This window comes from Megalobrama amblycephala, linkage group LG22 (assembly GCF_018812025.1).
Source record: "Megalobrama amblycephala isolate DHTTF-2021 linkage group LG22, ASM1881202v1, whole genome shotgun sequence".
NCBI lineage: Eukaryota > Metazoa > Chordata > Actinopteri > Cypriniformes > Xenocyprididae > Megalobrama > Megalobrama amblycephala.
The window spans coordinates 16,384,191-16,402,210 of NC_063065.1; the positions used below are offsets into that span (position 1 = coordinate 16,384,191).

Here is an 18,020-nt window from a genome sequence, read left to right on the forward strand (position 1 = left end):
GATGCTGCCTATCCCCTATGGGAAGCTGCCATAGTAATGCATGGGGCAAAGAGCTTTTCATGCAGGGAGAAAGGGTCGATAGCGAGGGGTGGGGCGTCTCCATTAGTCCTTGGATTAAAAGTTACGAGCTCACATTTTTTAGAGATAAAGTGCACAGCACTGTCTGAAAACAAGAAACACTGATAAAATTGCCATCTCATGGGGCAGCTTTTGTCTTTCGGCCTTGCGTTCAAACACACACGCACCATAGAGTTGTCCTATTGTTGTTTGAGTGTGTGAATAAAACAAATCAAATCTTTTTTTATATATATACTTTTGTGGCTTACAGAGCCCCACACGATGTGGGCAAAAAAAAAATAAAAAAAATGCCATGACCATGAATTAAAAATTTGTTCCCACGGCAAGAAATAAATACGCACTTGCGAGAAAAAAAGTCACAAAAGTTTATATCGCAAAGACTTTTTTTTTGGCAATTACATTTATATCTCGTAATTCTGACTTTTTTTCTAGCGATTACGTGTTTATATCTCACAATTCTGACTTTTTTTTCTCGCAATTGCACGTTTATATCTTGCAATTCTGACCTTTTTCCTTGCAATTAAGTCTTTATATCTCGCAATTCTGACTTTTTTCTCACAATTGCGTGTTTATATCCTGTAATTCTGACTTTTTTTTCTAGCGAATGCATTTTTATATCTCGTAATTGACTTTTTTCTCGCAATTACATTTATATCTCGTAATTCTAACTTTTTTCTAGCGATTACGTGTTTATATCTCACAATTCTGACTTTTTTTCTTGCAATTGCGTGCTTATATCTTGCAATTCTGACTTTTTTCTCGCAATTGCGTGTTTATATCTTGCAATTCTGACTTTTTTCTCGCAATTGCGTGTTTATATCTTGTAATTCTGACTTTTTTTCTCGCAATTGTGCGCTTATATCTTGCAATTCTGACTTTTTTCTCGCAATTGTGCGCTTATATCTTGCAATTCTGACTTTTTTCCTTGCAATTAAGTCTTTATATCTCACAATTCTGACTTTTTTTCTCACAATTACGCGTTTATATCTTGCAATTCTGACTTTTTTTCTCGCAATTGCGCGCTTATATCTTGCAATTCTGACTTTTTTCCTTGCAATTAAGTCTTTATATCTCGCAATTCTGACTTTTTTCCTTGCAATTAAGTCTTTATATCTCGCAATTCTGACTTTTTTCTCACAATTGCGTTTATATCCTGTAATTCTGACTTTTTTTTCTAGCGAATGCATTTTTATATCTCGTAATTTACTTTTTTCTCGCAATTACATTTATATCTCGTAATTCTAACTTTTTTCTAGCGATTACGTGTTTATATCTCACAATTCTGACTTTTTTTCTCACAATTACGCATTTATATCTTGCAATTCTGACTTTTTTCTCGCAATTGTGCGCTTATATCTTGCAATTCTGACTTTTTTCCTTGCAATTAAGTCTTTATATCTCGCAATTCTGACTTTTTTTCTCGCAATTACATTTATATCTCGTAATTCTAACTTTTTTCTAGCGATAACGTGTTTATATCTCACAATTCTGACTTTTTTTCTCGCAATTGCGTGCTTATATCTTGCAATTCTGATTTTTTTTCTCACAATTGCGTGCTTATATCTTGCATTTCTGACTTTTTTTCTCACAATTACGCATTTATATCTCGCAATTCTGACTTTTTTCTCACAATTGCATGTTTATATCTTGTAATTCTGACTTTTTTTCTAACAATTGCGCATTTATATCTTGTAATTCTGACATTTTTTTTCTGGCGAATGCATTTTTATATCTCGTAATTGACTTTTTTCTCGCAATTATGTTTATATCTCGTAATTCGGACTTTCTTGCAATTGTTTATATCTCATAATTCGGACTTTTTTTCCTTGCAATTAAATTTTGTAATTCTGACTTTTTAACTCGCAATTTTGAGTTTATATCTCACAATTCTGAGAAAAAAAATCAGAACTGCGAGATAAAAAGTTGCAATTATCTTTACAGTTATCTTTACAAGCTTCCATACTCCACAGTGGGTGAAATATTGCAGTTTTTTTCTCGATTAGTTTTTTGATTAGTTTTTTTACTAATTAGTCATTTTTGTTTTTAAACATTTTTTTCACAGTAAAATAACCAGGTGTGCTGTTTTAACTCACCTGATGCTGATGGCATACTCGTTAAACTCTCTGCTTCTGTGACGGACCAGGTACGTACTGCTCCTCCTGTTGAGAAGCGCAGCCTCTGCCTGCAGCCTCTCCATTGGGCCAGCAAACCTGAACGAAAGGTCAGAGTTGAAGATATAATATAAATATTTTGTAAGATTCTCCCAGTTATTTGTAGTATGTATAATGTAGTTTGCAAAATATTTTAATTATAGTAATTGATAAAAAGTAATAAAATATTTAAATAATAATTAAATGTTAGGATATTTTAATACAAAATGTTGAATAGAAGAAAAATGGTCAAAGATGGTAATAATAAAAATTATTCTTATATTCTGGTAAAAATTATATTCTGGTAGTGAGAATAAAGATCGTACCAAGGCTGGGAAGAGTAGTCAATAGGTTTCACCTAAAAAAGATAAAAGGATAAAAAAAAAAGTGAGACTGAGAGAAACAGAATCAAAAAGAGAAAGTAGAGCACACATGTGTGCTTTTGTTCTTGAAATTCCACTCAACCTGATTTTCATACAGTATTTTTAACTTGCAGCTCAAGTATGGGACAATACAGTTCATATTAGCGCTAAAATCTGCCCCACTTACTGTATCTTTTTACAACCACAAGTGTACTCTAAATGCACTCATAAAGATAACCTAACATATTTTTTCTTAATATGACTTGTACATAATTATGATTGTAAATCATCTCGCTGATAACAGTGTGTTATCGCATTCTGTCCACATGACGAACCAGCATTACAGTAAACAAACACACACAGAGACAATCACCCACAATGCACCTGTCATTAAAAAACAACACTGAAGAGGTGCTTGCATACCTAAACCATTTGAAATTAACATGCACACAAGGACAAGACTACCTTGCCTTGATCTCATTTGTTTTTGTTTGGCAGAGAATAAAGAATGTTTTTAACATTATAATATAATCTGGTATTTGTACTTACACATGGGCAAGGCTTCACTGCGTCGCTTGGAAAGAAGCCAACCTCCTTAGTTGCCAGGACTTTACCCTGAAACCACGGCAGATAATTACATTACGTTCAGTTGGGCAACTCCTCCTCAATAATTCAGTAACAATTAGTACTTAACACGAGTCACGACACGCCACAAATTTACAGCCGAGAGTTAATCAGAGCTGAAAAAGTCTTAGGAGAATATGGGAAGAATACCAGGAAAATAAGGAAACAATAAAATACATCCAGCAGTGTGGAAAAAAGGAGAGAAATTAATACTTTTATTCATTGAGGGTGCATTAAATTGATCAAAAGTGACAGTGAAGATATAATGTCACAAAAGATTTCTATTTAATAAATGTTGTTCACTGAACTTGAAAAAAGTATCACCATTTCCATAAAAATGTTCAACATTGATAATAATAAGAAATAAAAGTAATACCATTTCGCAGTATCACTGTTTTTACAGTATTTTTGATTAAATAAATGTGTCTTTGGTGAGCATAAGAGACTTCTGTTTACAAACGTTTTGACAGCTACTGTAGTTTTTATTAAGTTTTCGTTTTCAGTCTTTCCAATCACCACAAAATGACATTGGTCTACTTTTAGTGCACAAGCTTTGAACGCAAATTTGAAGAGTGAGAAAGTTTGCTATGGTAATGTTCAAGCTAAACTGATCTGCATGTTTATCTACAGTAATTGACAAATAATTTATATCCAGACACTTCAAGAATGACCTCAAATAAAACGATCATCCAATACAGCTGTCGCCGATGTAACAACAACTGATGGTTCTCCGGCCCAAAGTGCTCGTATCTTTCCCGTCCTCCTCCTCAGACGGTCTTCCAGGGAGACGTAGAAAGTGCATTTCTGTCTCATCTACCTCTTCCTTGAACAAATTTGATTTGTAAGTGGATCCTTAAGCACACCCTCCCCCCAATGCATTTAGCGCATTGACATTTTATCAGCACTCATGATGCCGCCCCACTATTGGTTGTTGCTCAGATAAGGGCCTAATAATGATTAAACTCATAACCCTGTTAGATCAAACAGATGGCATCCAAAGGCCCAAATGAAATTACAGTGAGTGATTGCGTTTGTCTAGGCACCAGAGCGGCAATAATTGTCTCCGGGTTACCACGGCTACGTAGGCTCCGATCGTCCTTCGCTCCGTCCGGAGCTGCCGTGGGACGCTGGATATTACGAGGTCTCAGGTGACACGGGCGGTGTAATTTTGCATGAGCTCAAATTGAATAAATCAAACAACTTCCGGGTGCACGGGACAGCTGGGCGATCAGAGCCTGCAGCGGACGGCGGTCTTAGAATGAGATTAACATGTTAAAACAGGGCTGTGGAGAAGCGTCCTGGACAGCTGGACCCGTCTGACGGAGAGGGATGTAGGGGCATTCGAGTGCGTGCCAGGCTCTGCCAATTCTCTGGCTCTCTAGGCAATCATTGGCTGGTTTCCTCACTGCCTTGGCACATATATAACCAGAGCAAGAAGAGTGAGCATCAAGATGAACTGCATGTTCTTTTGTGTCCCATCCCAGAAGAACATTTTATTGCTCAAAAGTAGTTCAAGAAACATAATTACTCAATTGTATCATTTAAGTGTCAACTTGTCTCAGGTGTGCCTCCTTAAGAGTATTACACAAAATGAAATTACACAAATGAGACAAAAATTACAATTAATGTGGGTAATTTTTGGTCTTTATAGAATTCGATGACAAATGCTCAAGTTCATACTGAAATCTCTGACTATTGATATCTGGACTTTGGCATTTTGGCAAATCTGAGCACAGTGTGTGACTTACTGGGTCTTTTTCTCATGAGATAAATCAGCAGGAGACTTGGACCCCATCCGAAATAGGACAGGGCCCCTGTAATCACTTAACAAGCCAGGTTTTACCTTGCCAACTAACTAAGTTTAATTTTAAGTACTAAAATTACTGAAGTAAAACTGGCATACATAAAGTAAAGCTATATATATATATATGTTGTAAAAGTTTAAAAGCACAATAGAGAAAAAAAAGGTTCATAGGAAAGTAGTTAGTATTGTATTCCAAGAAAGAGTTAATCATTAAACTAAATCTATTTGTGTGATGTTCTTTTGTATGGCTCATGTGCAGCAACACCTTCTATCCAATGACAACGTGTCAAATTAAACCTGTCGTGAAGCGCGTGCTCTCTGGGCGTTGTGCTTGTCTGATGTTTTTGTATAGCTATGAAACCTTACTCACAACAGCTTTCTTGTGTTTATAAAAAGGGTTGGATTAGTTAGCATTTCACCGTCAGTTACGCTTAGCAAAGCATAACAACACAGTCACTCGGCCTTTGCCACAAACACGAGAGGCAAACAATTAGCAGCTGAACACATGCAAGCTCCGTTCCTGCAGGGCTGTATGACTTGAAAAGTTTATGACGAGCGAGTAAAACTGTCTCACCTTCCACCAAGTGCTGCGGACGGTCGCCTCGATCAGCTCGATGATGTCACCGACCTGGATGTTAAGCGGTGGGCCGCACAGGGGGCTCGGAACACCATAATAATTACGGATGACCTGCATCTTAGGTAGTCCTAGGAAAATACAGAAAAATTGTTAAAATACTGCATTTATGTGTGTGTGTTCGAGTGTGTGTTCATCTATATTGACAACGAGCATGCTGAACTTTGACAGAGTGTCATTACTGCATGTTTTGACACTCCGGCACATAAAGAACAGGTTTATTTACGTGACACGGCTATCGTAAATCACCACAGGTGACAGAAGAATCACGTCAATCCATCATAAAAATGTCAGCCAGCTCATGTTTTGCCTTGAAAGTTTGTGTAGTCATGCATGCAGTGCATTCATGTAGGTAGTCTGCAGCATCGTGCATTTAAAACCATAGCTGGCCATGTTTATGCTTTCCTTGGTCATTTTAGTGAATCAGATACTAAAAAAAAATGGTAACACTTTACTTGAAGGGGTGTGCATAAGACTGACATGACACCTTCATAATCTTGACATGACACGTGTCATGAATATGAAGGAGGTTTTATGCATGTTTATGACAACTGTCATTAAATGTCATTCGCTCAATTATGTCATTTTTAATGCAAAGATGACATTGTTTGAGATGTCTTTGTTATGACAACTTGACATAAACCAACACATCATAACCTGTCAGTGTCTTTGTCATGACAACTTGACATTAGCAAAACATCATAACCTGTCATAAACATGACATAGCAGATTAATTATCAAACTTATAAAACTACTTAGCTTTATGGGTTAACATTACATTACATTATTTTGGTAACACTTCAGTATAGGGAACACATATATAAACGATTAACTATGACTTTTCCTAGCCTGGGTGCCAGCCCGAACCCCGCCCACAACATTTTTTGGACGGGAAGTTCGGTCTGGACTCGATCCATTGTGGAGTAATTATGCTCGGCTCCCAGAAGGCCGAGCCAATCAAATTGCCAGGGCGGGCTTTAATCGATGATGGACAGGCTATCTGCGGTTACGTAACCACCCACGTCATCAAAGAGCGCTTGGGTTGAATTGGTTTTCACCAACGATGACTGCAGCTGGAGAAGTAAGATGTTTAGACGAACAAAGAACCGCAATCAAGGCATTTGTCGATGGGAAAGATGTGTTTGCCGTCCTTCCAACGGGATTCGCAAAAGTTTAAGTACAAGTTCAACATACGTCACTTACTGCGTTGCTCTGATTGGTTGTAGGTCTATCCAATTGAGTGCAGAGTTTTTTTTTTTTACTGGTTCGGTTAAGACACGCCCCATAATTCAAGTGCAATGGAGCAGTATCAGACTCACATTCTGCCTAGAATATGAGTATGACGAAGTCAGGCTAGACTTTTCCCTCAATAAACTCTTAATTTACTGCTTATTATAGTTAATTGTTAGGTTTAGGTATTGGGTAGGATTAAGATCATGCAGAATAAGGCATTAATATGTGCTTTATAAGTACTAATAAATAGCCAATATTTTAGCCATATGAATGCTAATAGTAATAAGCAACTAGTTAAAAGACCCTAAAATAAAGTGTTACCATTATTTTATAACAGTGTCATCTTTTTTACGAAATTTGAAATTGTCTATTATCTGATCTTCTGTTGTAGGAAACTTAAAAAAACAAACAAAAAAAAAACAAAAAAAAACATGAAATGAAAAATAGTCATGACGCTGTATTGTCACTTAATGACATTTTAATGACAAGTTCAATTTGTACCACTGTACTTGAGCTCAAGATACATATTCATGACACTATTATAATGGCCTCATGACAGCCAATGTCAAAACCAACCACATGACAGTTTAATGTAATGTTAACCCATAAAGCTAAATAATGTCAAGTTGTCATGACAAAGACACTGACAGGTTATGATGTATTGGTTTATGTCAAGTTGTCATAACTCAGACATCTCAAACAATGTCATCTTTGCATTAAAAATGACATAATTGAGCGAATGACACTTAATGACAGTTGTCATAAACATTCATAAAACCTCCTTCATATTCATGACGTGTCATGTCATGATTATGAAGGTGTCATGTCAGTCTTATGCACACCCCTTCAAGTAAAGTGTTACCAAAAAATAAATAAAATACATTTAAGTAGTAAAATTACTTAAGTAAAACTGAAATAAATATAAATTAAAGCTAAATAGAAATATAAAAAACTTAAAAATGACAAAAGCACATAACATTAATAAAGCTTAAAACAAAAAATAAATAAAAGTCTGTAATATTAACAGGTAGTCTGTGGCAAGTGGCATCCTCAACAAACTAGCATTTAAAACCATAGCTGGCCTTTTTTCCTGCTATTCCTTGATCATTTTAATGCATCAATTACTAAAGCAAAAACTAAAACAAACCATGCTATCAATGGACACAATTCATTCTTAGGGTCGTGACATGCCAAATTGGCCAACATTGGGCTAGTTTTTGTTTTTTCCACACGTCAACTCTAGACGGGCTCATGTCAGTGGGAGTTAGCCCGATTCAGCATGTTGGGGCCATCGGTAAGGGGGAGATCACTCCGATTGGCTGTTCAGTTTAGGGAAGGAGTCAGTGCACAAGAATAAAAGTGAAACCCTGTTGAAAAAAAACAGCATATGCTGGTTAGGTATGTTTTGAAGCATGGCAGCTGGTTTAAGCTGGTCCTTAGTTGGTCCTTAGCTGGTCATGAGCTGGTTTAAGCTGGTCAAGTGCTGGTCCTAAGCAACTAGCTCCAGATCAAGACCAGCTTAAACCAGCTCAGGACCAACTTAAACCAGCTGAAACCAGCTGTCATGCTTCAAAACATACCTAACCAGCATATGCTGTTTTTTTCAACAGGGAAAGTGATGAAAACGAGCAAAGAAGACGGAAGGCTGTTCTAATTTGACATCATCTTACCTGAGCATTCCAATATGCTAATATTTTCATAACAACATAAGCCACCTCGAATGAAGAAAGTGATTAGCATTATTCAAAATAGTAAGCAAGCTGCTTTGTTTACGTTTGTAGATCTGCAGTCCTAGTTTCGGTTTCTCTTTTTGAATGACAAATATAGACTATTGATACCTGCTGATGTAGATAGTTATTTTCTTACACGCTAGTGTGGCAGTTGGCAGTCAGCTGTAGTCTTTGCTGTGTGTTCAAGCGCAGCTCTTTGGCTGCGAGGTGACAACATAATCGGCTTCCGTTGCCGCTAGTTATTTGACATCGGCTTGGTGTGTCAGGGCCTTCAGCAAATTCCCCCTAGAGTGTGTATGAAGACCAGCTGACCACAAGCGTCAGCTGTACAGTCTGGCTATTTCCCTAATTAGCATTAAAACACATTTTTATTCATTCAAGTAATTGCACGCACAGGTCTCATGCCGCGGGGCGAACTGTGCCGAGCGGATAGTCGTTCAGACGCTCCAGTGAGCTATGAATGAGTGTGTTTGTGTTCACAGGGCTGGTTTGCTGAAGGGTCAACAGTGATGGTCTCAGCTGGTTGCTGCAGCTCTATATATTCTGCCATTCTGATGATGAGAGGCGAGTGTAGACTCTCTTAATGCAACCAGCTGTGGCTGAAGCTTTCCAGCCCAGCAGATCACCCAAGGCCCTGGGCCTCCAAGCACAGCTGGCTGTCTTTGAAGACGCTTTAAAGAACAGCGTGAGCTTGTGCTTCTCTGTAGGGAAGCGTCTTGCTGGCATGCTAAGCTAAGAACCTTTGAGCACAAGGGCAAGGAGTCAGCAGCAATAAACACTAAAATGCATTTTTGCATCAAAACAACTCATAAAAGGTCGTTAGAATGTGCCAAAAGGAAACAAAACTGCAGGTTTAAGTCTTTACAATACAAAAGAGCTCACTTTAAAAAGTAACAACACACCTCTTCTCAAAAAGCAGCACTATTTGAGATATCATATAATATGAAATCTTCACATGAAATAACAAATTCAGCTGAAGTGAACAAACGTTTTTCAGAAAGGCTGTTTCTGATGAAGACAAATCTAGCAGTGCTGAACAGGCGGGAAGGAACTACTTTAATTCAAATGGAGAGATTCCCATGATAGCAAACACTACACTGAGAGCTTCTCTCACCATAACTTTAATGAATCTACCGACCTCAATATTGTGTGGGATCAGGGGGCCTCTCACAGCTCCACACAGACAGGGTGACTTAACAGAGATATAATGAACTCAGGAGTGGGTGTATCATGATGGGTGGGGGTGAGAAACGACGACTATTTATTTCAAATATTCATGAAGCTATTAAAAACAAAGGCAAGGGAGGTGCATCAATCCATCAGCATGCAGACCTGCAGTCACTCCCCTGATATCTGAACCTGTATCCCAGGTGGACACTTATCACCACTTGGGTATCGATCAAACTATCAATGGCACTGTGAAAACATAATTAAAGATAATGTGGCCCTCTTTACGACTGACTGATGGGTGGAACGGCTGCTGCTGAACACTAGCGATGTGAGACTGAACATGACGCCGAGGTGGTGAAAGTCATCTATCTCAGTGTTTCTCAACTGGTGGGTCACAAGACCATTATATCGATATATCGCATGCGATTGTCACGTGCATTTCGTCAGTAAAGCCGGTTCCCTGATTACCGCTAAATCGGCATCACCTGCTTTCAAATGGAGCGGCATTTAATAGACAGAGCCGTAGATCACTGACAAGCCACACAATATCACATTCATTATCGAAGGCGATTCATCTGCGATATGAACGCGATATTGCGTAGCTTGTCAGTGATCTACGGTTCTGTCTATTAACCCTCTGGATCTGGCGATTTGGGGCTCCATTTGAAAGCAGGTGATGCCGATTTAGCGGTAATCAGGGAACCGGATATAAGGCTTTACTTACGACTTTTGGGTAATGCAGAGTTTTTGCGTGACAATCGCATGCGATATATTGCCCAGCAAAAGAATTGAATAGTAATGACCTAGTCATATTAATGCGGTGTGTGTAGTCAAAGAAACAACAGCAAAAAAATAATGGTTTTATATTATACTTATTTCGAAATTTTTTTTCTGATGTGATTCTCATATGACTTTTATACAGAGGAGTTTTTTTTATTTAATATTCATTGATCTCTAAGCGCTGGTGTTTGCACGCAGCCGGAGGGCGCTGAATGAAAGATGTTCACTCTTCTGCGAAGACGTAGCTCTACTGTCAGACGGAACGTGTTTTTTCATTCCTCTGTGCTATATTTCTGTTATTTTTCTATGTAAATGTGCTAGACGGATGTGTTTGGCTGTTTTTTGAAGTGTCTTATGCATGACACAGTATTCTAAAAACAAATCAAAATTCTAAAAAACTTAAGTTATTTTTTTTTAAAACATCTACCTATCTACCTACTGTTATTTTTCTTAAAATGTGTTTGGCTGTTTTTTGAAGGTATCTTAAAAAACAAATCAAAATTCTAAAAAACTTAAGGGTTAGTACACACATAAATGAACATTCTGTCATTAATTACTCACCTCCACGTGATTCCACACCCATAAGACCTTTGTTTATCTTCGGAACACAAATTAAGATATTTTTGATAAAATCCGATGGCTCAGTGAGGCCTCCATTGACAGCAAGATAATTTACACTTTCAAACACCCAGAACTATTTAAAACAGTTCATGTGATTACAGTGGTTCAATCTTAATGTCATGAAGCGACGATAATAGTTTTTGTTTGCCAAAAAAACAAAATAACGACTTTATTGGGAGTAATTAATGACAGAATTTTCATTTTTGGGTGAACTAACCCTTTAAAATAAAATGTAAAAGCAATGTACACTTTTAAAAAACTTGGTCGCACCATGGTCGAAAGGCTCACTTGTGGACATATTTCGGTCAAAAGGTGTTTCTGTAAAAATGTTAAAGCACCCATTATCAAGTGTTGATTAAGTCCGATTAAAATGGCCCAAACCAATCACCAGACCATGATGTATTTGGGAGCGGTTATTAATTCAGAGTAAGAGGTTACTCAGAGTAGGAGGTTACTCAAAAAATCATACAAGTAAAAGAAAAGATTCTTTAAAGTAGGACATGAATACTCTTCTGTGGAGGCCTAAACTACCTGTGCTAATATAGTTTAGACTGAGGGTCAGGGAAGCTCACACTTCTGAACTGAAGAAGCTCTCCACAGCTTAAGACACCTACTACATAATACAATTAAAATGAGTGAACATGCACTGGGAGAAGTGGGTTAAGTATTGGGCCTATCTACGCTAGCAAACGGAGCAACAGTGGTTAAATGTCTTCACATATTGTGTTTCCCGCTCTTATCTGATTTAAATCTGACACTAAGCCCTAATTACATGTATGAGCTTGCCTTTACAGCAAATGTCAACACTACGGCTCAGTGACTACTAAGAATATGCAATCTGGCTCAGATTGAAGAAGTATGTAATGTACAAGACTATGCATGTTTTGTAAGAATGATCATTTATGAAACCCCATAGCCATAGCAATGACGAACATACAAATTCCAATGCAGTAAATGCCAAACTGTGAATTAAAGGAACTGTTCACCTAAAATGCAATCGTTATATGCATTAACATGTAATTCCAAGCCTAAATACTGTTCTTTTTTTTCCGTAAATCCCAAAAGGACAATTTTGAAAAATCTTGTATTAAAAATAGCTTCAAAAACCATCCTTTTGTGATTCACTGACAGAAATGACAGCATGCTGGTTAGTCATGTTTGGGTGAACTGTCCCTTAAAGAATGCAAAATGTGACTTATTGTATTTACCTGCGTCTACTCCACGACAGGGTGGTTTTCCAATCTGTAATCACAGTAAATAAATCACATGATTCATACTGTTGCCACTCACAGACATTGCAATGCATTAATGATTTGATAATTAAGTAAAACTTTGTGCAAAAGCACAATTAATCTCATCATTAAATTTGACAAGTAAACACTGTTTGTCACACCACTGCACAAAACACGTTCATCCTGTAACATATGCACAAAGAATGGAGAATGAAGAATTTCCTCCATGCAATTTACCATCAGTGTTGAACTGCACTCTGGGCAAATTGCATGTCAATATCCTTATTACATGCTATATAAATGACATTGGGTTTGTTATTGCAAAATGATGACTGTGGTGTTATGTTGCAAGCGATGCAATTAATAAAATGGTGTGCAATTAAATAAATGCACAATCCATAACATATATATCATTCTAAACTGCAATGAACTCAGGGCTAGAAACAATCTCATAATGTTTCCCCATAACTATTGCATCAAACTTTAATAAAGTAATATTTCTTCAAAAACAATTCTGTAAATAATGATGCAGCAACTTTAAAGTGCACTGTAAAAGAGAAAATTCTTTAGTACTAATTTTAAACGGAAATCAATACGAGTAAATGAGGCCCTGCGGGGCAGAACTACACCATAGATTTACAGAAAAGGAACAAAAACCTCACCTGTGATCCTAAAGCGCTGGAATCTGCAAGCATATTGAAGACAGGCATGGTTAGAGTGAATCTACAATTTCAGAATAAACACACTGTACAGACAGTCATTAGAGTGTGTGGAACACAGTGTGCTGTGAACATTTACGATTTGTTTTGCTACGCTGCAGGTACCTGACAGCTGCCCGAGCTAAATTGACATGAGGGGCCGGACTAGACGGAGTTATGCACCGGGAGCCAGTCTCATTGGCTCTTGAGGGAGAGGCTTGGCCTGTACTCGGAGTATACACTGTGAACTTTGTCCTGTTGCACTAGCGTACACCTCAAGAGCTAGTAACACAAAAAACACAGAGGCGTAGACGCAGACGTGCACATACAAACACAGAGTGGAACCTTGTGTACAAAACATCAAAGAGGCAAGACTTGACAAACACACACCCTGCGCGTGTAACTTCAACTAATTTCATTTTCAATGTCTGGAAATTTCCAGTGAAAATAAATCAACATGTGTCCTTATCTTTTATTATTGTATTGTATTCACACCCACAAAAAGTTGTTTACATTAAAAGTGGGAAGCACACACACATATACAGGTGCTGGTCATATAATTAGAATATTATCAAAAAGTTGATTTATTTCACTAATTCCATTCAAAAAGTGAAACTTGTATATTATATTCATTCATTACACACAGACTGATATATTTCAAATGTTTATTTCTTTTCATTTTGATGATTATAACTGACAACTAAGGAAAATCACAAATTCAGTATCTCAGAAAATTAGAATATTGTGAAAAGGTTAAATATTGAAGACACCTGGTGCCACACTCTAATCAGCTAATTAACTCAAAACGCCTGCAAAGGCCTTTAAATGGTCTCTCAGTCTAGTTCTGTAGGCTACACAATCATGGGGAAGACTGCTGACTTGACAGTTGTCGAAAAGACGACCATTGAAACCTTGCACAAGGAGGGCAAGACATAAAAGTTCATTGCAAAAGAGACTGGCTGTTCACAGAGCTCTGTGTCCAAGCACATTAATAGAGGCGAAGGGAAGGAAAAGATGTGGTAGAAAAAAAGTGTACAAGCAATAGGGATAACCGCACCCTGGAGAGGATTGTGAAACAAAACCCATTCAAAAATGTGGGGGAGATTCACAAAGAGTGGACTGCAGCTGGAGTCAGTGCTTCAAGAACCACTACGCACAGACGTATGCAAGACATGGGTTTCAGCTGTCGCATTCCTTGTGTCAAGCCACTTGAACAACAGACAGCATCAGAAGCGTCTCGCCTGGGCTAAAGACAAAAAGGACTGGACTGCTGCTGAGTGGTCCAAAGTTATGTTCTCTGATGAAAGTAAATTTTGCATTTCCTTTGAAAATCAGGGTCCCAGAGTCTGAAGGAAGAGAGGAAAGGCACACAATCCACGTTCCTTGAGGTCCAGTGTAAAGTTTCCACAGTCAGTGATGGTTTGGGGTGCCATGTCATCTGCTGGTGTTGGTCCACTGTGTTTTCTGAGGTCCAAGGTCAACGCAGCCATATACCAGGAAGTTTTAGAGCACTTCATGCTTCCTGCTGCTGACCAACTTTATGGAGATGCAGATTTCATTTTCCAACAGGACTTGGCACCTGCACACAGTGCCAAAGCTACCAGTACCTGGTTTAAGGACCATGGTATCCCTGTTCTTAATTGGCCAGCAAACTCACCTGACCTTAACCCCATAGAAAATCTATGGGGTATTGTGAAGAGGAAGATGCGATATGCCAGTCCCAACAATGCAGAAGAGCTGAAGGCCACTATCAGAGCAACCTGGGCTCTCATAACACCTGAGCAGTGCCACAGACTGATCGACTCCATGCCACACCGCATTGCTGCAGTAATTCAGGCAAAAGGAGCCCCAACTAGGTATTGAGTGCTGTACATGCTCATACTTTTCATGTTCATACTTTTCAGTTGGTCTAGATTTCTAAAAATCCTTTCGTTGTATTGGTCTTAAGTAATATTCTAATTTTCTGAGATACTGAATTTGTGATTTTCCTTAGTTGTCAGTTATAATCATCAAAATTAAAAGAAATAAACATTTGAAATTTATCAGTCTGTGTGTAATGAATTAATATAATATACAAGTTTCACTTTTTGAATGGAATTAGTGAAATAAATCAACTTTTTGATGATATTCTAATTATATGACCAGCACCTGTATATATTGCTTTAATATATTGACTAAATTAATAAATTGATTACATAAATTCCATCTATGCTTGCTTGTATAAAAACTAAGATTTAATAAAAACTGCAACCAATCATATAAAAAATAAAATAAAAAATAAAAAAATAAATTCAAGATGATATATCTGTCGTGGTAAAGGTAGAACATTTCTACATGAACTAATCTGATCTGATCTGTCCCTTTTATTTTGTGCCTAAATTCCTTAGAAGCCAAATGTGATACAGCAGAATCTCACATCGTCCTTCCTGCGATGAGAGATAATTTTAAGAGTTAGTGAATCTACCAGACCCTTTTTGGGGTCTTTTTGTTTTTTCATTTTCTGTTCATATTGTGTTTTGTTGTTATTGATAGATTAAAGCACAATCAAATGAGCTAATAGGACACGGGATGTGCAGAACTGATGCAGGTTTAGAGAGAGCTCAGCTGTGCCTAAAAGCGGGAACAAGGAAATTCTATAGAAGCCTGACTAATGCCTAGAACAATAAGAAGTGGCACTGTTGGCAGGCGCACACACACATGCATACATCATGAGTTCAGGAAGCCAGCCAAGCCTGTTTGTCTGTTTGTCATCAGACATCAAGCTTATCTATGTGGCCTAGGTTAGATTATTAAGAATCTCTGTGTGTTGACAGCTTTTATTGCCCTGTCTGTTACACTACAGTGTAGGTCAATCATTAGTGTGCAGTGAGGTAAGACGACATCACATAACGCTGAAACATGAGCCAGAGGCTCCAGCGCAGCTCTGTAAATAGATGATTCATAATGTGCATGCACACAAATTGTTAGAAAGAGTTTATTGTGTTGGATGCAGGGCTCACCGGCACTGCTTTTGACACAGACGTCCACCCTGCCGAGACACTCCTTATGGGCGCCAGCACCACATTTGGAGCAGCGGTACCCTTGATAGAAGACTCCTCTAAGAAAACAGATAGATAGATAGAAATAAATTATTCAGTAATGATCTACATGTAACTAGGGGAACCAGTAGCGTTTCTTTAGCCACGCCCACATACGCCATTATCAAAGCGATAATGATCCATACACACCCTTACTTTACTCTAGGTCCAAACATCTCATTAATGTGCATTGTGGGTATACTGTGTCATTTCACAAAGCTTCAACGGTAAGCTTACCTCAGCAGCATTTTACACGAGCTGCAGGATGTGGTCGTCTCAAAGGTGTGCATGCGGAACTCATGGAAATTACTTTTCCCGCTCTCTGGACAGATGTTCGATCTGTTGAGAGAGACAGATAGAGAAAGTGGGTGTTAAAAACAAGATTGAAGACTTTGCAGAACGTAACTTGTGAACACAGAACCGCTTGTTTCCATATGTAGTCTGCTCCCTTCTTCCAATCAGCTGTGATTGCCTCTTAAAGGGATAGTTCACCCAAAAATGAAAACTCTGTCATCATTTACTCACCTTCATGTCGTTCCAAACCCGTAAGACTTTTGTTCATGTTCGGAACACAAATTAAGATATTTTTAATGCAACCTGAGTGATTTCTGTCCCTCCATAGACAATTACACAACTTCCACTTTGACGCTTCAAAAAGTTCATAAAGCGATCATAAAACCAATTCATATGAATTGAGTGGTTTAGTCCAAATTTTCTGAAGAGACTCCATCGCTTTATACGCTGAACAGATTTAATTTAGGCTTTTATACACATATAAGCATTCATCAACTCACACATCAGTTGTGGTAAACAGAAGCTCATGTTTGCTCATGTGAGAACCAATGAGGTTCATTCTCATGTGTTACACAGCATGTTTGAGCTTCCGCAAAAGGTTTGTTCTCGCGCATCAATCAGGTTCTGTTTATGTTCAATGATCAATGTTTATATGTGAATAAAAAGCCTAAATTCAATCTGTTCATCATATACAGTGATCGTGTCTCTTCAGAATATTTGGACTAAACCACTCAATTCATATGGATTAGTTTTACACTTGTTAAAGTGTTGCATAGCTCTCAGATTTCATCAAAAAGATCTTCATTTGTGTTCCGAACAACATGAGGGTGAGTAATTAATGACAGAATTTTCATTTTTGGGTGAACTATCACTTTAAGACACATATGGGTAACTAGATATTTGTATTTTCTGAAAAAAAAAAAAAAAAAAAAACGTTAATGGCGACCTTGTAAAACTCAATGCTACTATTTAACAACATCCTTGAATGTACTGCATATATAACACATAACAAAATTACTTTTCCATTTATATTTTAATTTACGATCTGTTTTATATTATTATGTAGTATGAGCTAAAGCAATAGTGTTGCTGTCTTAGCATGCACCACTAATTACAGCATCAGCAGGGCAGGAGTCATGATGTCATCTGTGTCTCTATTACTGTTTTATAGTCCAAGACCCTCCACCCGCTTTCTGTTTCTCTCTCTCGATCCATCTTGAATAACCCTTGAGCTGCGAGTGCCCTCATAATAAAGGCATTAACAGATGACGGACAGATGAGAGAGCTGTCTGTGCGTGCTGATGTCGTCATTAGAGCTCTGAGTATGTAAAAGCACTGATATCCAATCAGCTTCAGTTGTAGACTGATCTGATGACACATGACAGAGAGAAAGAGAGCACTGACTCATCACTGTTCTCCAGAATTAATGAGCCCTTCAGATAAATCTGTTAAAAATGTGTTATCTAATTAATCAGAGCCCTGTCTCCTGTCTTTGGTGCATTACACTTTTTTTCTCCCATCTTATTGCAATGG

General features: G+C 37.8%; 1 protein-coding gene across 2 annotated transcripts in view; it reads right to left on the reverse strand.

Moving 5' to 3' along the window:
- The window catches only part of LOC125258247 (guanine nucleotide exchange factor VAV3), a 69,906-nt gene that overhangs the window by 11,985 nt on the left and 39,901 nt on the right, over positions 1 to 18,020 (reverse strand). For both annotated transcript variants that reach the window (XM_048175143.1, XM_048175144.1), the window contains exons 15-22: positions 16,431 to 16,532; positions 16,116 to 16,213; positions 13,081 to 13,103; positions 12,395 to 12,428; positions 5,593 to 5,723; positions 3,140 to 3,205; positions 2,555 to 2,586; positions 2,172 to 2,288 (exon numbers count right to left, since the gene is read on the reverse strand). In XM_048175143.1, the coding sequence (XP_048031100.1) occupies positions 2,172 to 2,288; positions 2,555 to 2,586; positions 3,140 to 3,205; positions 5,593 to 5,723; positions 12,395 to 12,428; positions 13,081 to 13,103; positions 16,116 to 16,213; positions 16,431 to 16,532 (603 nt within the window). The remainder of the gene's footprint in view (positions 1 to 2,171; positions 2,289 to 2,554; positions 2,587 to 3,139; positions 3,206 to 5,592; positions 5,724 to 12,394; positions 12,429 to 13,080; positions 13,104 to 16,115; positions 16,214 to 16,430; positions 16,533 to 18,020) is intronic.